Genomic DNA, 24,791 nt, shown 5'->3' with positions numbered 1-24,791 from the left:
TGAACCATACCATCTTCCAAAGCCAAATCAAAATATGACTTGACCTGAAATGAGCGCGTGTCCATCCTCCTCTATGCTGATGACGTTAGTCTCCTGGCAACGACACCGGGACGCATGGGGGAGCTGCTTAGCATTGTGGACGTGTACTGTGTGATGATTTTGGGATACGGCCAGATGTGTCGGAATGTGAACGCCTCGTTTTTGCGAGCGACAGCGACACAAGGAGTTTTGTTCAAGCATCGTGTGATGGGCTAGGCTGGCTGGTGAGGCCGTACCCGCCAGGGAGGGTGCACGATTTCTGGGGTTAGTGTATGGGCCAGAACGGCCGTTGCGGGCCTGCCGCCAGCAGTGGTATATAGATAGAGCTGCTATGTTCGCGTGATTTACAAAATTGGATAAGCTAAAGTTGTTCGGCCCAGATGTGAGGATGAGGTGTTTTGATACGCAGGTACGAGCAATACTGTTGTATGGCTGTCAAGTGTGGGGGCCGTTCATGCTAGCTGAGGTCTTGGACAGGCTCAGGAGGCGGAGTGATGCGAGAGGGACCTTGCGGAGAGGCCCTTCGAGGCATGCCTAAAGGATGGAGCGGTGCAGCTTCAGATGTGATTCATGTGACAAATTGCTGCCAGACCAATGGATCATGTCCTGTTCGCTGATTTGTCGCTGCGACCACTACCACATTTTCAAACAGATTGTGAGGTTCTGGGACCATGTCCGTTTACAGCGCGGGCCTGCGACACAACAAGTTTTGCGACAGGAGATCGTAGGGACCCGGATGAGGGGCACTACTAGTTTTCGATGTTTTCTGAGACAGAATGTATGTCCAGCCAAACATGTACCTACGTATTGAGGACTGGCATATATTTCTTACAACCGTACCCAACTATTGTGACGGATGTGCAGGACTGGTGCATCACAACCAAACGCCAAAGTTTAGCAGCATTGGAATTACATACCGTCAATGAAGTGATATGGCCTCGAATCCAAAGCCCAGATACACTACTGCGGATTGTATGTTGAAGGTCATCTCTCATGCACATCGTACTCGATTGAGAACAGGTGATGAAAGGTTCTAAGCGGAGGCACACCAGACCACCACAAGTGTAGAATGCCCAAGTCTGAAGGCTATGTCGTCATAGCATATTTCTTCTCTTAATCTGCGCTCTGCATGTCATGCACGCAAATATCCTCTCTAGACCCTTCGACTGCATTGATACGTAGCGGACCCCAACCAAACGAGATCGAGCGTAAACGCGACGGCAAAGGCGGAAAAAGCAAACCATTTGCCTTGTACCACTTCCAACCCAGTCGGCCAGAGCCAAGACGCTCGTCCATGTGGGATAAAACAGTAACGACAGAGACACATGCGAATCGTCCACTGCCTGATTCCATATACTCCAGGTGACCCAGTGACAAAGCTGACCACGGCCCTGAGCAGCATTCGCTAAAAGTCACAGCTAAAACAGAGGCGAAGGAACCGTACTGCAGTTGTACGCCAGCCAGCTCGAACAACACCATTAGAGGTCGGGAGGCTATGGCAGTGGCTGCAAATGGCGAGGCGACTCTCCCACATAAGACCGCTCCGGGACAAACAGACACCACACTCCCTGGTAGCGGCGTGCATCAGGAGCTCAACAGACCCCAGGGCACGCCCTTCCCAGTTGCAATTTCCCCGAAACCACGTCGATCGCGTATTACATCTCCTCCTCGTCGTCGGTAACTACCTCTCCACGCTCGCGTCGGGCCTTGCGCAACTTTTCAAGAGCCTTCTTCTCCTTGTTCGACATCTTCTCCTTCTTGGGGCCCTTCACCTTGATGGTGTTTCCAAATGCATCAATCACCTCGTCCTGAACCTTGATTTCGACCTTCTCCTTGAAGGCAATCAGGTTCTCACCCTCGCGCACCATCTTGCCGCCACCAACAATCCACCGCTCATTGCACAGGGCCGACACGAACTCGTTGTGGTGGCTGATAATGACAATGCCACCACCGAAATCCTTGATGGCACCCGCCAACGCACCGAGCGAGTCGCGGTCTAGGTAGTTCGTGGGCTCATCCAGCACGATCAAGTGTGGGTTCTGCCATGTAGCGGCAGCCAGCACCACCTTGACCTTCTGACCACCTGACAGACCACGGATCTGCAAAAAAAACATTAGGAAGAATTCTTACTTGCTACATTGCGCATTGCAGGGAGAACCACATACGTAAAAATTACATTAGCTCACTCCAGCGGCAGCAACGTTTTCAGGTTTATAAGGAAATCCTGACAAGACACTCACCTGGCTGTGCAGCGCGAACTCGGACTCCAGACCAAGGTCGTCGAGGTGCTTCTGGATCGAGGCGGTAGTGAGCGGGCGAGTAAAAAGACCCAGAGCAGCGGCCTCCTTAATATCGATCTCGTTGACCAGCTTCTCGTACCTGCAGCCACCAACGTGCAGCTACCTTTATGAAGGGTCAGGGTACTACCAACGGAACAATGCCAAAAGAACGTGTTCATTCCACACAAGGTTGTGCCTCTCCCCGTTTGCCAACGTACCCGAGCTCCACAAGAGTGTCGCGGGGCAGCCAGCTGGTCTGGTCAGCCGGGGTGTTGGCCCACTGCACTTCGTACTCGTAGGATTTCTTGAGCTTGCGGCGAGCCAGCAGCTTCTCTACTGAGCGCTTGACCTTGGGGTCGTCGCCAATCTGCACCTTGGTCTCCTGTAGCTTCTTCTGCTCCTCCTCCGTCAGGCGGGTCTCCTTCTCTTGAGCCTCACGATCCTCACCGGGGGCGAAGCGCCACTGAATGTACTCGTTGGGCGTCTGAGGCGAAAGAACGATCAAGACAATATCTTTAAAGCATCTGCTAACAAAGATCAAATGCATAAACCACGTGCGAATACAACTACGAGACCACCTCTGGTATGGGCAACAATAATGCCCCGTGTCGATGTAAGAAGCCCCACCTTGTCCAAGTGCTTCTCCAAATGGTGGAAGGCGTGCTGCGCGACGTAGGCAATGCGCAGGTTGGGGTGCTTCCAGACGGTACCCGACGTGGGCTCGACCTCGCCCGTCAGCACCTTGATCAGAGTAGACTTGCCCGCACCGTTGGGGCCTGAAAGGAAGAGAAATGAGGGGCATCCGAGATTGATGAATTTGGCGTACATGAGCAGCCAGTCAGCACCCAAATCCATCCCGAACCAATAACACCGACCCGCAAGCTTTAGATACCCCACTCACCCAGACAGGCAATACGCGATGAAAGCGTGCAGTAGGCAGTGGCGTTCTCGAAGATCAGGCGATCAGTGCCTGGGTACTTGTACGAGACCTTGTCGGCCTTCAGAATGGCCTTGTCCTTGGTCTTCACACCCTCCAGGTAGCCTGCGAGCGCAATGCACCGTACGGGAGCACTTAGTGAAGACGGCATTTCCATTCCTACTCCAGGACACTGATTCGCAAACCATCTTCCTATGTGATAAGTCGTTTCATTGCCAACCCAAGATAGGGTGGCATTCCGTCATTCAATCACATGCTAGACTCACCAGGCTCCGGCAGCTTGAACGTAAGCGTCGACGCCGTCAGCTCATAGTAAGCCTTGGCCTCCGGCTTTGCCTTAACAAACTCCGAAAGGTTACCCTTGTAGACGCGGAGCTTACGGTTGTTGTAATCAATGATGTGCGTGCACACGTGGTCGAGGAAGCCGGAGTCGTGAGACACGATAATGGCCGACACATCCTTCAAAGTCACCAGGTACCTCTCCAGCCACGCGACTGCAAGTGCAAGAAATCCAATACAGCACGCGTGTCAGGCAAGTGGCTTCCTCCTCTTGTTCCTTACACTATTCTTTACACAAGAAATGACCGTCACATGCCTGTTCAGGTTGTGCAGAAGGGAGATTGCCTAAATAAGCTTACCGTTGTTCACGTCGAGATGGTTGGTGGGCTCATCCAGCAGCAGAATGTCTGGCTTCATGAGCATGCAGCGGGCCAGCGCCAGCTTCATCTTCCAGCCACCCGACAGCGAGCCGACAGCCTTGGCCTGGGGTGAAAATCAAATAAACGTTCGTGATAATGCTATCCTGAAACACCATCACCAGCCCTAAAGAGGGCATAACAGAGCAAAACGGTGGTAAAAAGCAAACCGACCAACCCCAATCCCCGTCGTCAGGCTTACCAGCATGGCATCGTCGAAGCCGACGGACGACAGCATGGTGGTGACTTGCTCTTTGCTGGTGGCCACGGCTGCCTGCAGATCAGCATCAGCGAACACGAACTCCACGCAGCTCAGATCGGACAGAGAGCCATCAATGTCGTGCTCCACGTACACGGTACGGAGAACGTCCTTCGGCGGGAAGCCGTCCACCTGACCGTTGGCGATGGCGCGCATCAGCGTAGACTGCAAGGCGGTAGGGACAGGCCGACAAATCCATTCTTCAGATCAGTGCGGAATGGCGGTGAATCGGAATTTGAAGTGAAACAATCAAAACAATCCATTCAGCTGGATAACCGAAATGCTCAGGTCCCCAGCAGATGCTATGGGCTTTCTTCACACCTTGCCAACGCCGTTAGGTCCGCACAGGCCGTAGCGGCGGCCACGCTTCAGGCGCAGGGCAGCGTTGTTCAGCAGAATCTTAGCACCATAGGCCAACGAGAAATCGCAGTTGCAAAGCTCATCGCCCTCCTCGTCGTCGAAGTACTCGGTGCTCTTGACCTGAAGTAGCCCGGGGCAAGGTCGACAGGTGACGGATGTGACAACATATACATACTAGGGGTTGGCACTACTGGTAAGGCGCGACCATTGCCCTCGGGAGATCCCGGAATCGATACCCATTAGGGTCAAAAGTCCTTCCGATGGTGGAAGGCATTGCGCCCCTAGTTGATGGACGGTGGTGACCTGGGATAAAGTTAACCCGCGAGCCAACCAGGAATGGAGTTGGGCCGCTGTCGACCCGGCAGATTCCGTTGGATGCTGGTGGTGGGTGCGGAACCTGAGCGATCCACTGAGAAGTTGACTAGGGTGACTGGATGAGGGTGCTCCGAAATACCGGGGCAGGCAGGGTTTCGCAGGGTAGCTGCCACGGGCGAAGATACACCCTCCTGTTTCACACATCATATAACATGTCGACCAGGCTAAAAGCTGAATTGCGACGAATCGGTAGGATACTCCCAACCGATTATGCTGTACTACCGATTCCCTGCTAACCAGCGGAGGACCCGAGGACAGCCCGCGCACCTGCACCTCCGCGAAGCACTTGTCGCACAGCGTCTTGGCAATAGGGGCAAGGGTACCGGCAGAGACGAAGACACCCAGGTAGGTCCCCAGAACCTGCATAATCAATACACGTCACGAGTTTTTGGCAGTTGACCCAATACAAGCCACATCGTGATGCCTCAAGCGTGATTCATGCTTAGCAAATAAAAGAAGTTGCAATGTGAAAAGACCCAAGAATCACTAAGCAAAAACACTGCACACCTTGTCGCGCCACTCCTCAATCTCGAAGTTCTTGTTGTTCGTCAGGTTGGCGCACAGGGCGGCTGCGTAGTCCAGGACAGGGTAGGCCTCAGGGACCAGACCCTTCTTGCCATCGGCCGAAGCAGCCAGCAGGTCGTGCAGGCTCTTCAGAGCAGCGCTCTTGTCCAGAGTCTTCGCCAGCTTCTCCTTGCCCTCCTGTTCAATGCGCTGCAGGGTCTTCTGAGCACCAGTGGCCACCTTGCGGAGCTCGGGGTCGGCAGCATCGGCGGCAACCTGCGACACACAATAAAAAAATGCATGTCTTCAGGAGTTTGTCAAGAAACAGAATCAGCGGCAACCTGCGCCGGGTGGCAACTTAAGCAGTTGCCTATATTCCCAAGACTGTGCCCCACTAGTGTCCCAAAATGCACTATCAGTGCAAAACCCAGATGCGGGATGGGGCCTACCTTCTCAATCTCAGGCATCAGACGCGGCAGGAACACCATGGCCTCAGCCGGGTTGTCCACGAGCTTAGACATGTTGTCGGCAATTAATGCGGCCTTGCGCTTGATGGCGGTGACACGCTCACGCAAGCCACGCAACAGCAGCGGCACCATCAGCGCCAGAGCAGGAGCCTCCACCTGTCAGGATAAGAGATGGTGGAAGACAGAGAATGTCAGATGGAAACGTAGCCAGCAGGAGCTCTATCAACGACCACTAGCCACAGCAAGATAACTCGTACCAGCCATTCCGTTTAGGGTTTCTCGACACAGCCACCCACACCTGCCCCGCAGATTTGCACTAAGCGATTCACCCATGACAACTGTAACTAGTCGTTCACCTGCTGAACGAAGGTGGTGGCAGCCAGCTTGTGGACGGTGTCCTGCACCTCCTGGGGGTTGTTGATGGAGCGGATGATGAGCGGCACCATGTTGTCAATGTCACGGTTGCCCACCAGGGTGCAGGCGGCCTTCATGCACTCCGAAGCAACGTCCTGTGGAATTGGGGTAGGGAACCTCACCTGCTTAGTCACGTGCGTTGGGGACATACACATACATGATTGCAGGCTTCGGCGCACAGTAAGGTACGGATACTTGCATCAATACATAACGTACGTGAAAGACGGCAACGCCCACGGCTGTCCTCAAGAGCAGCAAGACAGCACGGGGATAAGAATCCGCAACCCCACTCGAAAACCATCACACCATGTCCCCCCGATCAAAACCATCACACCATACCCCGGCATTAAAAAAGGGAAGCGTCATTGTAAGATCATTCATACCCACCTTGACGCTCTGCTTCGAATCGTTCATGCAGCCCGAGACAGCAGGGACGATATCCGGCAGAGCACGCGTAATCTGCTTGGGGTGCATGCCGACCAGGTCCTTCACGAGGTTCAGGGCAGCCTCCTTCGTGGCCGGGTGCTTCTTGGCGTCCATGCACTCGAACAGGTAGCCCAGCACGGTGTACACAGCATGAGGGTTGATGATGCTGATCAGGGCCTTTGCAGCGGACTCGGCAGCGGCCTTCACCTCTGGCTTCTGTGGACAGGAAGACCAGCAGGAACAAGCCCCCAGGGTAAAACCAAAAGGAGTGCGGACCGAGGCCGCGCCGCGAATGTCAAAGTAGAACGCGCAAGCCGCACGTGCGCATGTAGGAGGAGGGCAGACAGCGCGCACTACGAAAATCAGGCGAGGCAAAGAAAGCATGACAGCCCTGGCGCTGCTGCCGTGACGTTGCTCCATAATCGGTCGGTTATGATAGCACATCGTCCAAAGTCATGCTGAGAGAAACACAACAAGCGATCGATGCCTCGCCGGGCGCACCTTGTCACCACACTGCTCCAGCACAGCGGGCAGTAGCGGGGCTACGAAAGGCTCAGCTGCACTGCCGATGTCCTCGCAAATAGCCTGATATGCGGCAAGCCCAGCAGCACGGGCGTTGGCGTTGGCCTTATCCTCAATAGCCGCCTTCAGCGCCTGTGTAGCACCGAAGCCCTGCAGAAAACAAGACAAGCAACCAGTCGATTTTCAGGATTGGGGCATACACGGCATACGACGTTGCCAGCACGGATAGCACGATAGATAAGGCTATTGTGGCTTGGGACTATGTCAGCTCCAGCATATGCTGGATATGAAGCCGCCACACCTTGGCACCAGCGGCCTTCAGGTGAGCGGCCAGGTCCGAAGCAGCAGAGGCATCGCCACTGGCAATTTTGGCAATGATCTCCGCAGAGGCCTTGGTTTCCGGCACTGCAAAAAGAGAAAAGGTTGTTCATAACGCTTAGTGCAAATGTGCGCTAAGTGGCATTCTCTCACTTCATGAAATAAATAAATCTTATTTTTTGCATGCATAAAGTTTCAAGGAAACGGGCAAACAGAAGAGGACGAGAGATGGAAAGGTAATACACAACAGCATGAACTTACGCTCAGCCACCTTCGAGCTGACCTCCTCAATCCGAATAACCAGGTTAACATCAGCGTCGGCAGACATCCTTCTTAAACCTTTATGCACAGTCCGGAGCGGTAGGACACTGCCGTGCTACTCTGCAGGATGGGAGATGGGGAACAGAAACCCTTAATTAACCAGTAACAACGGTTGAAGGAGTTATAATTGAACAGCGGTTAATCTAAACTGCCACCCCTGACTGGGTCGTATGAGGGAAACTTAGTCGCGCCGCCCAACAATCAACTTCGTGCGCGCCAGGAAGTAGCGGCCTCCGCGCGGCCAGAGCTGTGGCTAAAATTTACCTAGAAACCCATGCGCACTACCTAAGTAAGACAAGGGCTGCAGCGCTGAGAAGGCGCAGCCAAAGAGCCGCCGGTGGGTCGCACCTGCTAACAGAGATAGCGAACGAGCAGGACGGCGCTAGGGCCGTAGAGGGTTTGAGAAAGTAAAATTTGCCAGTCTGCAAAGCTGCAGGTTCTGGACTTAAAGTGAGCACTTAGGAGTCACCAAGGGAATTAAAGTGGCACCATGGGCCCTGCGAATACGGCCAGTACGAGTAGCACCACAAACTGTTTGGCAAAACCGGAAATCCTACCTGGTGCGGTAATTCAATTCCCTTAGAAGTAGAATTTTTCATCAAAAGGCGACACCGTGGCAACTTTTACCTTACGCATAGGACGTGCCTTTTGTCAGCCGCTGGCAAGTAGTGCACGAGTTTAGCCTGGTGCGGGAAACTAGTTGCAAATCCGAAATCCATCCTAAAATCCCTTATGGATTGCGTGGAAACCAATTGCACCAGAACCCAACGGAAGCCATGGAAACATGAGTGAGAGCCTCTTCGGCGCGTTCAGGCAGCTACTGCATATACGTTCCCCCTTTGCAACTCCTCATTATAACACTGTGACACACGAATATCCTTACCTTCAGAGTTGAGACCACGTGAATTCTCAACGGCAAGGTTTTTGCAAAATCACTCTGCCCATATTTCATCAGTTTACATTTACTGTCATGGTTTGGAATTATTTCGAAGTTTGGAATTCATATTGCAGTTTTTGCCTTGTCCCCAGCTATGCACGTAGTGCTTGCGATTTGTCGGTGACTAGGCGTTGTGGCTTTATATGGTCATCATAAGCTGCTTACAGCCATTGTACATGTGCCCAGGTCCATAGCTGAGCCATACCCAGCCGAATTTCGCCCCCAAGGTATGCGAGGATTATGCCATGGGAGGTATAAGCCCGTAAAAAACTTCTAAGCTTTAAGATAGATCTACTGCTAGATGCCCTTTGTAAAGTTATGAAGCTTTCATGCATGCACGTAGGCGAGCTAAATCCGGTGTGCATAGAGAGAATGTACTCATGCTGAGACGGCTGACTCCGTAGTACGGCATAGCACTGCGTGGCGCGGCCGCAAGGAGCCACCGGAACGAAGTCTTGTAGAGACAGGCCAACCGCATGGCGGCGGTTAAAGTCCGGCAGGTTGCCTCTTATTGTCTCAAGCTCCATGAATGTGCCAGGTTATTCCAACTAACCAACCCACCATTAAGGAAGTCCTCCGCTACCCGACACCATGGGTGTAGTCCACTAGTACTAGGCCCAGTCTGTAGTCGTCTGACACGTGTACTATTGCGGCACACATTCAGGTCCTCTGTGCGACAGTCAGAACTTCTGGCGATACTCCGGCTACCAGGAGTTAACTACCTTCTAATGATGCATATCGCATTAACGCCGCGCTGTTGTGGAAGTCCATGCTATCTGTGGCATGGGCTGAGCTCCTGCTACAGCTACGGCTGGGATTTGTGTGTGTGTGTGTGTGTGTGTGTGTGTGTGTGTGTGTGTGTATTATACACCTCGGTTGCGTTACCCAGAGAGGTTTAACGAGCCCATACGGGATTTATCAGTCCCGGGCCCAACTGGCCTAACCTGGTCGGAGGCGTATTCATCGATGAATTCGGGCCGAGATGTCGAACTGTACGTTATTTCTTCTGCGGATCATTCGTGCTGTTTTTCGACGCCCATCATTTATTGTTGATGTCGTTAGGAAGCACGCAACAAGGAAGAAGGTCACACATCGTCGTCACAAGGTCGTACAACGAAGTCACGGGGGGTTCACGTTGACACCCTCCTGTATGACATGGTTTCCTCGGGGCAACCCGACCCCGTGCAGATTGCACCCTATTTACCCAGTCCCACCCCTGCACGTTTAACCCCGCTTTCGCCCTCTCACTAAGCGAATTTGGGCCCTGTATTGACCCAAATAACAACAGGCAGGCTCGGTGGTTGGCTGGAGTTGACCTCTCCTCGTAAGAAAAACGTACGCCACAACCACCGCAACCGCCAACCCAACTCGAAACATAGAGAAATAGCCAAGGAGGGGTTGGGATATTTAAATAACATTACATGGGGCCCCGTTATTGTTGCTTACCCAAATTGCTGTATGATGTAAGATCAGTTTTTGTGCTAGGAAAGCCACTCGCGCACTCTGTCGTGTAGTGGAGGGGAGGGCAGGCGACCCCTCCTCCCTCACCTTTCCTGGCTAGGCCAGTGAGGGCCAGGTGCCTCTGCTTACGTCATCTTTTGATAAGGGCCTTTTACAAGGGTGTGTGCAGATGCACCTTACAAAAACGAGGAGTTTATGTGTCGGGGGTCTTCCCCCGCCGTCAGAGGGTTGGTGGCGACTGGGGGACGAGTGCCCCCCGCACACACACACACACACACACACACCAGACAGCCCTGTCCAGTCCACGTCACGCACGACCAGAACGCACAACGAAGCACAGGAACGCAACCCACCTCTCCTCCAACAAAGCCATCCTAAGTCCCGCCCTACCCCCGGTGGTCAGTTGCGGTGGAGAAAGGGTCAGAAAGAAACTACAGATGAAGGAAGACCGGCGGAGAGGATGGGGTGGGTGGAGGAGTCGTCCTCCAGGGCATCCTTCCTCTCTGAACAAAAGTCAGATACACAAAAACAGACAAGGCGTTGGCACGATGGCATCTGCATGGAGATACATACATACATACACACATGCGGCTCAGATGGTCGTTAATACATACATCCATACGGATAGACACACATACACAAGCGGGCGGGCACGCACTCGCGGCTGCGTGCACACAACTAGACAGAGAGACAGAACAGAGCATGATATCTTCCCTTCTCTCGCGCACACGACAACAGCAACTCCCAAAGTGCCTTTTCGCCTGCGACTCTCTCTGGCTGCGTGGTGAGGTACTTAGGGTTACACCACACACAAACACACTATGTTAGATGCACCAAATGTAGGTGTCCTCTCGTACATGTAGACGCTTCTTGGCGCTAGGGCTAAATGGCTTGGCAAAGCACACACAGAAGTCCTTTGTAGTTCTGGTGCACATAGCGCTACTACGCCTTCTCACGCAGCTGTGTACAAGACAGTGCGCATAGCAGTAAAAACAATTCCCCCCACCGCGATGGCAGTAGGTGGGGTTGGGGATTTGGGGCTGTTTGGAAGTTTCAAGAAGCGACAAACGAAGCCGGACATGGTATGAACCGGTTCGGTATGGAGCAGGTGTGGCGGTGAAGGGCGATCAGCGCGGAGGAAAACGTACACCACCACCACCAACAACACCACCACCAACAACAACACCACAAACAACAACAACAACAATTGCAGCTAGGACGGCATACCCACGCAGATTGGAGGAGTGGCAGGTGAGGCCGGGCGCGCGCGGGTGCACGCATGTTGCATACCTATCATACCGCGCACGTACAGATAAAAAAATTCGGAAAATTTTAAAATCTTTGAGAAGCCACGGAACGTAAAGTTCGGTAAACAAACACACACACATGCATGCGCGCGCACGCGCGAAAAAACACACATTCACACACGAGAGAGAGTGCATATATCTATCGCATGGACGCGGAGAGAACGTGGAAGGAAGAAATCTCCTCCGTTCCCTCCCCTCCCCTCCATTGCTCTCCCGCCCTCCGTCCCTCTCAACTTGGCATACCGCTCAATCGCCCGGCATCGCCCGCCAGTCCCGCCGTGAAACCCCCGTCGTACCAGTTCCCGTACCCGTACTTGAACCTGTCGTCACCAGCCCCCCAGCACCCCTAACCTCTTTTGCGGCGGCGGATGCTGCTGCTGCTGCTGCTGCGGTGGCGGCGGGTGCTGTGGCTGCTGTGGCGGCGGCGGCGGCGGGTGCAAGGCCGCGTTGTGATGTTGGTGTTGCTGCTCCTCCCTGAGGCTGGTTAGGATGCGGTTGAGCTCCTCGTTGAATGCTCGCTCCGAAGACAGCTCCCGTTCTGCGGCGTCACGGCTCAGCAGCAAGTCGCGGACCTGGGTAGTTGTGGTGGTGGCGGGGGGTGGAATGGATCAGTAGATACATACATACATACATACATACATACATACATACATACATACATACATACATACATACATACATACATACATACATACATACATACACACATACATACATACATATATACATACATACATATGTACAAGTGAAGAAAACAACTGCCGACGCTTGAAGTGACTGTGTGTGGGAGAGGGAGTGAGTGTTAGGTTACGTGTGTGCGGTGCTCAGTAGCTCTGCATGAATAAACCCTAAGTCGTGGTCCAGGAAGGCAAGGTCCAGTACGTTACCACAAATAGGGTTTTAGGGCCCTACATAAAATATAATGACCCCGTGTGAGTAACCCCTTCCCCCCTCCCTGGAGGTGTGAGGCAGTGGCGGCGGTCATATGACTGGCCTAACTAGGCAACACGGCGGCCACAAGCAGTGAGCCTCGTTGCCTGGTTAGGGGGGTTCCCTCCATGGAAGGACAAGACCTGAAGTAGGTAGTGCCCATGGTCCTGCTAACTGGTAGGGGGAGGGGAGGTGAAAAAGGGGGAAAGACCTCACGCTGTTGGCATTCGGTGTCTCTGCCGCCTTTCCCTTCCCTTCCCTTCCCTTCCCTTCCCCCCTTCCACCATCTGCCGCATCAGTATTTCCATGGCATCAGCTTCACTCGCTCCTGGTTCGTCTTTCCCCCTCCCCCCCCTTCCCCCTGAGGTCTCTGTAGGTCGGCCCCCTCATCCCCCCGCCACCACCTGCTCCTTCAGGTGTCCCGCGGCAGCCCGGTACTTTTCCGCCTGGCGCTGGGCATCCTGAGCCTCGGTGCGCAACTTCTCAGCAACGCCCATCACGTCTGGAAGACGTGAAGGGCCAAAGGGAGGGAGGGCACGGGTTACAGATGGCAAGGGGGAGGGGGAAGAAAGGGTATAGGGCTTCAACCCCACGAGCGCAACACAAGGGCACGCGCGGTGAGCATGAGAAGACCCGGGGGCGCTGTAATTTTTCTGGGGGTGGGGATGAGGGTGGGGTTGGGGGTGATGGTCTGTGACAGAGGGAAGGGTGTAAGGTGTGGGCTCAGGCCTTCCTCACACACCGGCACCCTCCCTAAATCGGCCCCAAAAGACTTGGTAAAAGCCCTGAAGCCATTGCATGGTTGGCCTAAGCCCCGCCCCGCCCAGAGCTGTCCACCGACCCACCGACCCAGGACACCACTCACTGGCCAATTTGGTTTCGTAGTCCTGCTGTACAGCGGTGATACGCTTCTCCGCCTCGGCTCGTACCTCCCGAACAGCCGCCTCGTGCTGGGTGGTGGCGGCGGCGAGTTTGGAATCCCTATGGGGTGTTGGGTGGAGAGGCGTAGGTACTTGTGCTGTTTTTGTTTTTGTTTGTGGTGGTGGTGATGGTGGCGATGCTGGGAGGAGGTGAGGGGTTAAGGTGCAGGTGGCGGGGTGTGTTTGTCGGGGTTGGGATTCGAACGGGGTATTGGACAATGCACCTGTCTAACGGACCTCATCTTCTGCCCCTTTTCGCCTCATTCGAACCGCTCTTTCCCCCTAACCCGCTCCCTCCGGGCAAAGGAGAACACGTGCGCAAAGCCAGTGTCCCCTCGGGAGTGGCAAATGGCAAATGGTGAGTGGGGAGGGCTCTCGTCAGGGGCAATCTGGTTCGGTGGCACCATCAATGGAAGGTGAGCGAGGCTGAGCGCTCTTCGCTGCTCTCTGTTTTCTTAAAGTCGTCTTAGTGGCCGCTCCGGGCCCAGCTCCGGATCCCCGCGGACTGAGCCGCTGGTCTACTCTTCCAAGCTGCTCCAAGAAGGCATATACATACATACAGACGCAACGCCGTGTACCTGTCCTTGGACACCTCTTCCATCGTGGTGCGAACCTCCGCTCTCAAACTGGAGAGCTTGGACGAGAGGTCGTTGCGCTCCGTACGGAGCTCCTCCAGCTGCAGGAGCAAAAAGTGACATATAATAATAGGATTCTGCAAAATATATAAAAATGGGAGTTTGGTCTAGTGGTATGATTTTCGCTTAGGGTGCGAGAGACCGTGGGTTCAATTCCCGCAACTCCCCTTCTCTGGCGTCTAATTTAGGCATGAACGCTATTGTGTCTGTATTTCAGTGGTGGAGGTCTTCCAACTAGCACCTCTGTTTTTAGGTTCTGTGTCTCCGCCCACATCGCGTCTCGGTCCCTCCTCGCCGTGGCCGCCGCCTCCGTCGCCTGACTGCTGGCCGCTATCCCTGCGTCGTACTGCCGCTGTAGCAGCAAGTACTGTTTCTCCGAAACCGCCAACTGGGATTCGTACCTAGCCAACGGCAAGGGTAGGGTGGGAGGACAGACGGGAAAGAGGAGAGTGCGTGTGTGTGGGAAGGGGGGGAAGAAGGGGGAAGCGGTCAAAGTGGATCCCCAAATCCGGAGCTGTGCTAAGCGGGCGGATCCGTCCCCCGCGGATCAGAGAAATGTGAAAGGAGGGGACATGCCGGCATTGGTCACCATATCCTCCCTGCCCTCCCTCCCTCCCCTCCCTCCGCCTTGGCGGCTAGGTAGGTAGTTTCCGGCTATCGTCATGACTATTACATCATCGCGAGGACTGCTGCTTCACAATCGCCGACTGGTTAGGTATGCCTTCTTTACTTCTGGCGCATCAGCCTATCCTTGGCATCACCTTCACTCGCTCGTGGTTCGTCTTCCCCTCCCTCTACCCCCCCTCCTCACTGTTTCTGTGTAGCCGCCAGATCCGCCACATGTTGCCGCTTCACAGCCTCCAACTGAGCAGACGCAGCTCGGGCCAGATCAGCACGAGCCTCATCGCCCGCCTTCAACTGCAGTGTGTATGTGCGTATGTATGTGTGTGTAGGTAGGTAGGTGTAGGGGGCGGGCCCGAGGGAAAGGGGGAAACAGCAATGCACGTTGGCGGTGGGGGGGACGGAGGTGGGCAGAGGAGATTTATGAAGCAAGACGGCTACCCGGAGGACGGAGCCCCCTCTCCGGGGAAACCTCAAGATAACAACCGCTCGGGCCGCTGAGCACTCAGCATCGTTGAGGTCATGTTTTCAAATTGGGGGTTGTTTCTCCTCCTATAAGCAGTGTCCCCTCCCCTCCCCGCCATTACCCCTGCCTCTCTACCTCGCCTCCCATTCCCGTAGGTAACCGCCCCCAACCACACATATACACACATAGACACAGCTGCCTCTCCACACTCCTCCCCTTTTCCCCCCTACCCCCCACCTGGGCAGTTAGTGAGTCCACCTGTTGCCGTACAGCTGCCGTACACCGCTGTTCCGCCGCCAGTGCGCCCGCTAATCGAGACCGCTCCGAAAACACCGTCTCTAAGCGCCCCTGCGCGTCCTTGAGCTGTGTGTTATGTGAGCATGTGGGGGTTGGGTTGGGTGGGTGGGGGTGTTGCGGTGGGGAGGAGTGGGCTGTTGGGGGGAGGAAGACCGGCAATCTTCGGCAGCTAGGGGACCCCGGGGGGCAGGGGGAGGACGGTGGGCAGATGTGGGGGTGTTGGCCGACGGTGGTGGAAGGTGGGCGGAAGGGCATAAAGTTCTAAAGGTCGTTGAACTGCTAATTGTGGTGGTTTCGGAGAGTATGTTGCGTGTTGTGTGTGGGGTGGGTGGGTAGTGGGTGGGTGGTTTGGGGAACTAGGGAAGGGGAGAATGACGACGACGACGATGCATACAAGGGGGTGTGTCATGAAAATGTGTATGTCTTGAAGGGGGGGACTAGCAGGTGATGATGCGAGCGAGGTGGTGAGGGCCTCTCATCCTGCCCTTTCTGGCTTGAGCCATTAAACCCCCTACAGCCCGCCCCAACCCACACTCGCATCGCCGCCCCTTGTCGTACCTGGTCTCGGAGCGCCCCAGTCTCCCTCTGAGCGGCCTCCAGCTGCTTCCTCAAAATCACGCATTCGGATTGACTGGCCTCCAGCTGGGACTGTTGAGGGTGGTGGTGTTTTTGTAGCAGTTGTGTATTGAGAACACACATGCGTGAACGAGAAGCCGTAGGAACCCGAGAAGCCCCGAACCTCGTAACGCTACCCCCACAACCCTAATAAACACACAGACAGACAGACACCTCTTTAGTCCATCGACCTCCCAATCCTCCCCCTATCCCTTACGCAAACCCCCCTCACACACACATACACCTTCCCCCCCACACCCAAATCCTCAAACGCCGCACTTCACCTGCACAGCCGCCAGACGTGTGGCAGTCTCCCTGGCCTGAGCCTCCATATTAGCCTGTCAGGTGGGGTCAGGTATGGTCAGGTGGGGTCAGAGAGAAAAACAGGGGCCGCGTGGCAGGGGGCCCGGAAGTGGGGGGAACGGTAAGGGGTAAGTTAGGTGTCCCCCCTTTTTGGCTACCCCCACCACCATTAGCGCCCCCTTCTTACCTGCATTTGCTGGCTGGCTGATTGCAGCACCTCCCCGTTGGCCCGCATCTCAGCCAGCGACATGACGTGAGACCGGATCTGAACATGTGGATGATGGTCAAGGGAGGGAGGAACAGAACGGGGAAAAGACGTGAGATGACATTATTTATATAAAACAGAAAATGAAAGTAGCAAAATAATAAAAAAACGTACACAAGGTTAGTGGCAGATTTGGGGGGGAAGTCCAAAGCAAACGGGACGGGGACGGCGGGGCCTTGCCCTCGCTTACCCTCCTCCTCTCCCTCCTCCCCCTCGAACTCCCCGGCACTCACTTCGTCCTGCAGTCGCCGTACTTCCCCGTGGGCCGCCTCCAGCGCCGCCTCCAACTCGCACACACGCTTGCCATGGCGCTTGGCCTGAAGGGTGGCGTGGCGGCGTGGCATGGTGTGGTGTTGCGCGGGGTGAATGTGGTGTTGCGAAGGGTGGAGGGGATGGGACCGGGGGGGAAAGAAAAACGGGGAGGCCCAATTCCAAATGGCTGATATACTCTACAACCTGTAAAACATTTTACATGCACCAGTGGTATAGTGGTAGCATAGGTCCTTGCCACGGACCAGACCCGAGTTCGATTCTCGGCTGGTGCACCTACAATAAGCTACATATTCTGGAGGGGCACTATCGCCCATATTTGCTTCTTTTACCAAGGTCATTATTAGATTGTTTGATACCGGTGGTTTGATACCGGTGGTGGGTGCGGAACCTGAGCGATCTATTGAGAAGTTGACTAGGGTGACTGGATGAGGGTGCCCCGAAATTCCGGGGAAAGCAGGGTCTGCCGGGCAGCGGCTGCAGGGTAGAGATATGACCCCCTGGCCCACACATCATATGTACATACATACATACATCTGTGCATCCTGCCCATGCCCGGACATCGCCGGGTTCTCTTCCTACCCCCCAACCCCCACCCCAATTCTCCCCTCAGACTTGGGACTCAAGCAGTTCATGCTTCAGGTTTTGGGGGCCTGTAAGCAGTTGTGCCCCTCCCCTCCCCTCCCCTCCCCTCATTCCTTGCACCCTGCAACACTTTCCACCCTCCCCTCCCCGTTCTCCCCCCTTCTACCCACCTTGCCCACCGCCGCGTCCCTCTCCTGCCCCACCGCCTGCAATGCGGCCGCGTGTTGGCGCCTCATGGACTCCAGGGAGGCCGCCACGTCAGCCAACTTACCCTCCAGCACGGGGCGAACCTGGGTCGGGGTGGGGGAAAGGAAAGGGAGGAAGGGCGAGGGCAGGTGAAGGTTGTGTAGGTAAGGGGGGCGGCTATAAGTACTAAATTGTCCAAAAGTTCAGTTAGAGTTCAAACAGCAGTCATGCCGTACCTCCTTGAGTCGTACAACTTTCTCCGCCTCCGCTGCAAGTGCCGCATGCAGCGCTTCTACCTAGGGCCCGATGAAGGGGGGATTGGTGCGAAGGGGAGAGAGTAATGGCCGGGCTGGAGGGGGAAGGGTTTAGGGTTCTTTGGAGGAGGATGTTGGGGGGCGAATCATGTCCACGGGGCAAGAGTGTTAAAATCGCGAGGGGCCTCACGAGAAAATGCAGCCACGCAATCCCACGCAATCGCCACATTCGCCCGTATTCCTCTAGTACGCCAGCTCGCAGGCTCAATGGAATGTCAATACACACACGCTCCCGCCCCCTTCGCGAACCTCCTCTATCTTTTCAGCTCTTCCCCCTCGTCTCCCCTCTCCATAAGGCCCCCTCCAGCCCCTCACCTGCCCCGCCAGCTGCATGTTGGTCGCCTGAGTGACCCCCATATCGTCAAGCTCCGAAACCAGCTGATCGCGTTGGCGGGAAAGTGCCAGAACCTGACGTGTACGGCATGGTACGACATCAAAAATGCCCAAACATGTCACGTAACGTGACGTACACTACATGACGTGAGTTGCGATACATACATACACACACATGTATGCACCCATGTAACCACATACACCATGCCTGTATTGTACGACATGTACGACGTGTACGACATTCGACGCACAGTGGAATTCCTATTCCCCATGTGGGAGTGCGAACATGCGCGTGGAGAGAGGAGATCACAAACAAGAAGCAGGAGATCAACCGCTGGCACCCCAGGTACCCCTAGGGGGTAGAGGGGATGATGACGAAGCACAGACGATTGACGAGGAGGAAAAAAACAGACGGGTATAAGACCAAGATAAGACCAATACTGTAGGAGAAGAAGTAAGATACTGAACCTTAGTTTGTAACTTGCTTTTTTTAGTCATCGCGGCAATGGAGGCACTTAGTTTTCGAAACGGAGAAGCAGTTGCCGAGGTATGTGTGTGTGTGTGTGTCGGGGGGAGGGTGGCCTACCTAACCCCCTAACCCCCTAAAACCCAACTCCTCAACAAAAACTCAATCCCTTCATGACCTACCTGCCGCTCAAGCTCGTCCCGTGTCTGTTGAGCCGCCGCCGCCGCTGCCGTACCAGTCGACCCCGACGGGTCACTTTCCAGTAACCGGTCCTCCAGCCGCCGCCGCTCCGCCCGTAACTCCTGGATCCAGCTCCGAAGCCGCTCGTCCTCCCGTACACTCGCCTCCCGTTCCGCCATCATTGCATGACGGGAATGTGGCCGGGAGGAGCCGCCGCTGATAAAGGTGGCAGTGGTGGTGGCTGTAGCGGTTGGCGGCAGCAGCCCGAAGCTGCTACTGCCGCCGCCGACCATGCCAGCGGCGATGGCGGCGGCGCCATGGGCTGAGCTCGGCATGGCGGAGCCGCCGTTAGGGCCGAAGCCCCCGCCGCCGCCTTGGGCAGCGGCGGCTGTGGCCAGAAAGTCGCCGCCACTGCCACCGCCGCCAAGGCCAACCCCGCGAAAGGATGATGACGCGTTGGAGTAGGCGGAGGGTTGGAGGTTTGGATGTGGCGGGGAGTGGCGGGAGGGTGAGCCTGCGTGGGCCAGGGGCAGGTTGAAGGGGAGGGTGTATATGGGTATAGCGTGAATCAACGAACACATCCCTTGTGCTTCGTCTGTCCATCTGTTGGTTAGAACCAACGGTGTGACGTACGGCAGCGCAAACCCAACCTAATTTTCCCTTTCTTAGTATTTCTGAGGATTTCCTCTAACGACACAAGAGAGCCAACAGCCCACAACAGCCCCTTCCCGGATCCCCTCCTTCTCTCCATCCCCTTATAGCCGTCACAGTCACGATACCGACATCTCTTAAACTCCGCCGCTAGCAAGCCGGGTGTGCTTCTCCATCTTTCCTCCCGACCCCACACTCCACTCCACCCCACCACCGTCACTACAAGGGAGGGGAAGTAACAGCATTCGGCTTCCTGTGTGTGTGTTTTTCCTGGACCCCGGCCCCCCCCACAACACAGCAGCACCATTTCCCCCACGGGCCCCTCACGCAGCGTCCCCCTTCATTTCGTCCCTTTACCTCGCCATCCCCCCCCTCATGACACCAAAGAATGCACACTCCCCCAACATGTGCGGTGTTAATTATGTACGGCAGAGTACGGCGGATACCTTACCCGTGCTCAAGCCTGGATATTGCTGGTGGTGGGGATTCTGGTGCTGTTGCTGTCGCTGAGAAGCTAACGCCGCTGTAGCCGCCGCCGCCGCCGCCGGACTTACGGAACGGAACTGGGAGGTGGTGGTGATGTACGGCAACGGTGTTTGTGTGGAGGTATGTGTTCGGAAGGGGGGTAGCCGACAGTAATCATTGGGATCGGGTCGTTGATTAGGTCGACTTAGGGTTAGTTTTAGTTGCTTTGGTTGTTCTTGGGTGGCCCGCCGTGCCGCTCCGAAACCCCCCAGCCTGCCAGCTCCTCATCATGCCACTGCTACCGCCCACGTCCTCCCCCTCCCTCACCCCCCTCCCGGTCTTTTCCTTGCCCACGGCTGTCCCCCGGGGGCTGAGCCGCGCTTCCCCACCCCCAACGGGCGCCTTCCCCCCCCCATGGGTTTTCCACCTGACCTCCCCCTCCCCACCCCCGGGCTACGGTTTGACACCCACCGGCCCGCCCGGTCCTGACACGGCCGCCGCCGCCGCCGCCATGTCGACGGAGCCGGATGACTCATGGGGCCGTGGGCCAAATTGAAGCAGCTGCGATTGCTGGATCTGATGGCCGTGAGCCCGGGGGAAGCCACTGCCGGGTATGCGGCTGCCGGGGGCCCCACCAGCACCGCCGCCTCCCCCGCCCGGCGCCGCTTCCACGGCGTCCGCCGCCCGGTAGGCTGCGTTGACCTGCTCGCCCAGGAGAGACAGCTGATCCTGTGGGGCAAGAGGAGCTGCTGTGACGATGGCGATGATGATGATGATGTCAATGGTGGTGGTGGTGGTGGAAATGGTGAAAATGATGGTGATGACAATGGTGGTGATGATGAAATGGGAGTGGAACTATATACGCAGTACGCAATCATGGGGGTGTGTGGAAGAGAAGAAAGGAGCCGGAGTCAGTCCGGCACAGGAGGCAAAGGAAGTGACACATTTAAAGATGACGGACTGCACGGAGGAGTGTACGGAAAGAAGAGAGGAGTACATAGGGCCCACCTGGAGTGCTAGGATCTGTAGCCGGATACCGCCTCCCTCCTCATCTTGCCCGCCAACAGAGGAGCCCCGGCCGCCGGAACGGGCAGGCCCCGGCGCTGATGGATGATGACCCGTGGGTCGGCCTGGTCCAGGGGCACCTGTGGTGCCGTACAGGTGGCCCCCGCCGCTATCCATGCCCAATTCGTGAGCCTCCGCGGAGGTATACAGCGCGGCGTCGGCCCCACCGAGGGAGCTGTACGGCAGGCTGGTGTCCAAAGATGGAATTGAGTCGGAAAAGGAAGGGAGGTGGTTTTGGTAGGGTTTGCTGCGAGTTTGTCGGCTGCCGAGGCTGGCCAGGCTGCCGCCACCGCCCGCGCTGCCGCCGCGGCTGCCGCCGCCACTACCACCGCCGCGGCTGCCGCCGCCGCTCTGTCCGGCATGGGTTGCTGAGCTGCGTGTATGCGGCGGGGGTTGATGCATTTGCCTGCTTTGAGAGCGACTTGGGGCATCTCCGGACGGCTCGCCTCGCTCAAGCTCTCGGACAACCAGCGACTCCACGAGCCTGCCGAATTAGTTCCGATGTCGCCAATGCTCGTTAGAGGCAAGGGGTTGAGAATTTGGAGCATTTGTTCCTGCATAAATTTAATTTTTACATGGTATCTATACATGGAGATGTATATCGGTGTCTCGAAGCGGTGGAGGTCCGAGGCAGTAGCACAAGGTCAAGGCTTTGCTCTGCCGACCGAGCGCAAGGAGGTTGTGTTATTATTTAAAGCGCTGGCAGCTCTATTGTGAATATTAGCGTTATACATTTCATGTCTGCGAGAGCACGCATCGTAAATGACCTGTGCAGCTTCATTAGCTGCTCCGCTGTTCGAGGATCTGCAGGCGCCCCTCCGTTGTTGCCGCTGCTGCTATCCTTAATAGTCTGGTTTCCTCTGTCAAAGCTAAATGAGCCCCGGGCCACGTCGTCGCCATGGTGTCGGTGCATTTAGTTAGGCAAAGGAGGTCTTATACTTCACCGATCGTGCAGCCAGATAATTAAGAAGCAGCAGGCTACTGTCCTCTAAACCAAAAGTTATATGAACGAGGTCACCTGACACTGACCGGTCAACGGCGGACTTGCGCAGCTCATGGCCGGAAAAAGTGCTCCATAAAGGAAACTGGCATCCAAATTTTCGTTCTACGTTAGCCGCTTAGCAACACAAGTGAGGAACGCGTCCCTGTGCAGTGTAGTACCGACGGAAAAGGGTACGGATAGTGTTTTTTTCCTGAGTGCGAAGCATATGACTATTTGTGCACTCAATGAAATTCCCGGTCGCCTTATGTACTAAGTACTGGTAAGGGTTACTGAATTGCCGCAAAGGGGCAACAAACCAGCAATTAGGTAGGTTTGTCAATCTACTTACTCTAAGAATCGATATGCACCATTGAGCTTATCTAAGCTAATTGCTACAGAACCAGTAACGTGAGTTCACAGGACGCCCCAATTCCTCGAAGTGACAACCGGCGCACCTTGCAAACTCCGAAAACCCAGATTTTAAACCCTAGCGAAGCTATCTTGTTAAATAGGAGAAATCCATCTCCATATTGCCGCCTCAAAGCGTACTAGTAACCGCTAAGGGCGATGGGCTGGACAGCGGAGCGCTGGAGCTGGACAGCGAGGGCCAGGTCATGAAGCCCCAAATCACAAAGGGAGCTGCAGGAGGCAGTAAGGGTCATATCTTGATCCGATGTCCAGCCACCAGAACAGCCGTAACGTGGCGCCCCACTCCGCCGTGTCGCTTCTGGGCAGCACCACCGATTTGGGCGCCCTGCGCACGCACAATGCGCTGCAACAGCGCCAAGCCCAAGTGGCGGATGCCACACGCCGACTTTTGCAGTCGGAAACGGTGGGTTGGGTGTTGGGTCGTAGTTGGCTGGGAAGTTGGAGAAGGGACGAGCCGCAAGATGGGGCAGGGCCGGACGATGGACGACACATCCTTTTGAAAATGGAGGCCAGGGGATTTCCCAAAATTAAACTGCCGCGATCCAAAACCGGTTCCAAAACCGGTACAGCAGGCTGTCAACCCACGAGCACGAGCCTAGTGCGAAATAGTTTTTTCCACTCAGGTCAGGGTCAACTTAGGGTTTGGGAGCATTGAAGGAGAATTTCCGTAAAGGCGATGGACGGAAGGGGCCGGGAGATAATGGGGCGTTTCCTGGGTTTCCTGCGCGTGGCGAGGACGTGGGGACGTGGGAGAGGGGGGACGTCGGGGAGGGGGAGAAGGAGGGCAAGGAGCGGAAGGCATGCAAAACAGGGTGCTGTTTGCAGACAGAGACCGGTGACATGATGTTTGCGGAGGCGACATCTTCGGGACGGAGGGGAAGGGGGAGGTGGCGGAGGAAGCGGAAAGGGGGGGCAAGATGTCGACTTCTAGACGAGACAGTAAACGCGAGGCCACGCAAGGTGAAGGGTCTGCGGCGCCCATGCGATGATGTGCTTATTTAGGCAGCTTGATGGCTGCCAGCCTCCACACACCCGGTGGGATGGATGAGGTCCTGGCGGAGAGGAGAGGTGGGGCAGGTCGCAGGGGCCCCTCAGACGCCCGGCACAGTCATCATAGCTATAGCGGCAATGGCGGTCTGTGTGCTGCATCACAATGCTTTTCTGTCTCCCCTCCACAGGCATCTCCATGTCGTACCCGTCATGTCGTACTTAGAGCTTGCTGCCGTACTCGTTTTGTCCGGTGCAGTTGGTCAACATGCTTCAAGAGGCGGGTGTGGAGCTTCCTAGCTTGGAGGACCTGGAGATGTACGGCAGGGGAGGGCGGGGGAAGGGCTCGGAAAAGAGGGAAAGGCGGGGGGAGGGGGGAAATGTGTGAAGGGCGGTGTGTATGAAGTCAGAAAATTATGTATGGAAAATGCCCCCAAAACATATGTGTCCGTCCGTCCGTCCATTCATCGCTTCGTCGGATCGTCGGATGCACACCTTCGCCAGTACGAGCATGACCTCCCCCCCCCCCCAACACACCCATAACCCCACACACACAATCATAACCCCCCCCCACACACACACACACCAAGCAACACAACCAAAAGCATAACAACCCGGAGCACAGTACCACGCCACCAGGTAGCAATAAATTAGTTCGATAAATTAACTTTCTTGATTGATTATTTAAAGTTAGTAAATTAACTTGATTGGTTGTTTAAATTTGTAAATTTGCTTCCTTGATTAATTTAATTAATTAATTAATCAATATCATTGGTTGTTACCTGGTGGCGGTGGTCCTCTGTGTGGAGCATAGGAGTAGGCGTTGGGCCATGCAAGCAAGGCTTAAAGGTGCCGAAGACCCTTAGCTCGCCAGCTCTGGAACAAAACATCGAATGCGCCTTCACCCTTCGTTGCTGTGGTGTGTGCGTATGTGTGTATGTATATGTTTTGGGTGGTGGAAAACTGCGCCCGTGCAGGGGCCGGCGTCGAGCAGCAACCGGCCGCAGCGACTGGCGCTCAGCCCTGGGCAAACCCCACGGCGGCGGCGGCGGCGGCGGCGGCGGCGACTTGAGCGGCTCCGGCGACGGCGCGCCGGCGGTGTCCCCGGAAATGGTGGACATGTTAATGCAGTCGGCCAGCGCAACCCCCTCCTCCGCGCCCGGGTTGTCGCCACCGAGATCACCGAGAAAGAAGGATAAACGCGG

General features: G+C 55.6%; 3 protein-coding genes across 3 annotated transcripts in view; 1 reads left to right on the top strand and 2 right to left on the bottom strand.

The window, feature by feature from the left end:
* Positions 1-851: 851 nt before the first annotated feature.
* Positions 852-8,357, bottom strand: VOLCADRAFT_74917 (uncharacterized protein). The gene is made up of 18 exons (XM_002951109.1): positions 8,265-8,357; positions 7,857-7,976; positions 7,579-7,682; positions 7,257-7,427; positions 6,717-6,971; positions 6,272-6,424; positions 5,898-6,071; positions 5,452-5,724; positions 5,212-5,304; positions 4,531-4,689; positions 4,153-4,374; positions 3,894-4,017; positions 3,522-3,749; positions 3,220-3,360; positions 2,946-3,094; positions 2,537-2,802; positions 2,280-2,418; positions 852-2,138 (listed from the first exon to the last, which is right to left on the bottom strand). The coding sequence occupies exons 2-18, from the start codon at positions 7,921-7,923 to the stop codon at positions 1,695-1,697; spliced, it is 3,162 nt and encodes a 1,053-aa protein (XP_002951155.1). The 5' UTR covers positions 7,924-7,976; positions 8,265-8,357; the 3' UTR covers positions 852-1,694.
* A 2,781-nt stretch (positions 8,358-11,138) lies between these two features.
* Positions 11,139-22,832, bottom strand: VOLCADRAFT_117788 (uncharacterized protein; the record flags this gene model as incomplete). The annotated part of the gene is made up of 20 exons (XM_002951108.1): positions 11,139-11,274; positions 11,973-12,193; positions 12,956-13,053; positions 13,417-13,532; positions 14,050-14,147; positions 14,348-14,507; positions 14,918-15,024; positions 15,431-15,556; positions 16,049-16,138; positions 16,390-16,443; positions 16,596-16,673; positions 16,907-16,990; positions 17,699-17,818; positions 17,951-18,010; positions 18,344-18,436; positions 19,010-19,521; positions 20,110-20,221; positions 20,595-20,852; positions 21,132-21,561; positions 22,720-22,832. 20 exons carry the CDS (start codon positions 22,830-22,832, stop codon positions 11,139-11,141), a joined length of 3,066 nt encoding a protein of 1,021 aa, XP_002951154.1.
* Positions 22,833-22,843: 11 nt separating this feature from the next.
* Positions 22,844-24,791, top strand: part of VOLCADRAFT_117787 (uncharacterized protein) — a gene marked incomplete at both ends in the record, with an annotated part of 14,252 nt that continues 12,304 nt past the window's right edge. Inside the window, 2 exons of the mRNA XM_002951193.1 lie at positions 22,844-23,002; positions 23,846-23,904. Of these exons, the coding sequence (XP_002951239.1) occupies positions 22,844-23,002; positions 23,846-23,904 (218 nt within the window). The remainder of the gene's footprint in view (positions 23,003-23,845; positions 23,905-24,791) is intronic.

The sequence above is a fragment of the Volvox carteri genome (assembly GCF_000143455.1).
Source record: "Volvox carteri f. nagariensis unplaced genomic scaffold VOLCAscaffold_22, whole genome shotgun sequence".
Taxonomy (NCBI): Eukaryota; Viridiplantae; Chlorophyta; class Chlorophyceae; order Chlamydomonadales; family Volvocaceae; genus Volvox; species Volvox carteri.
Note: the sequence above shows the minus strand (reverse complement) of the source record. Positions and strands in the feature narration are given on the sequence as shown.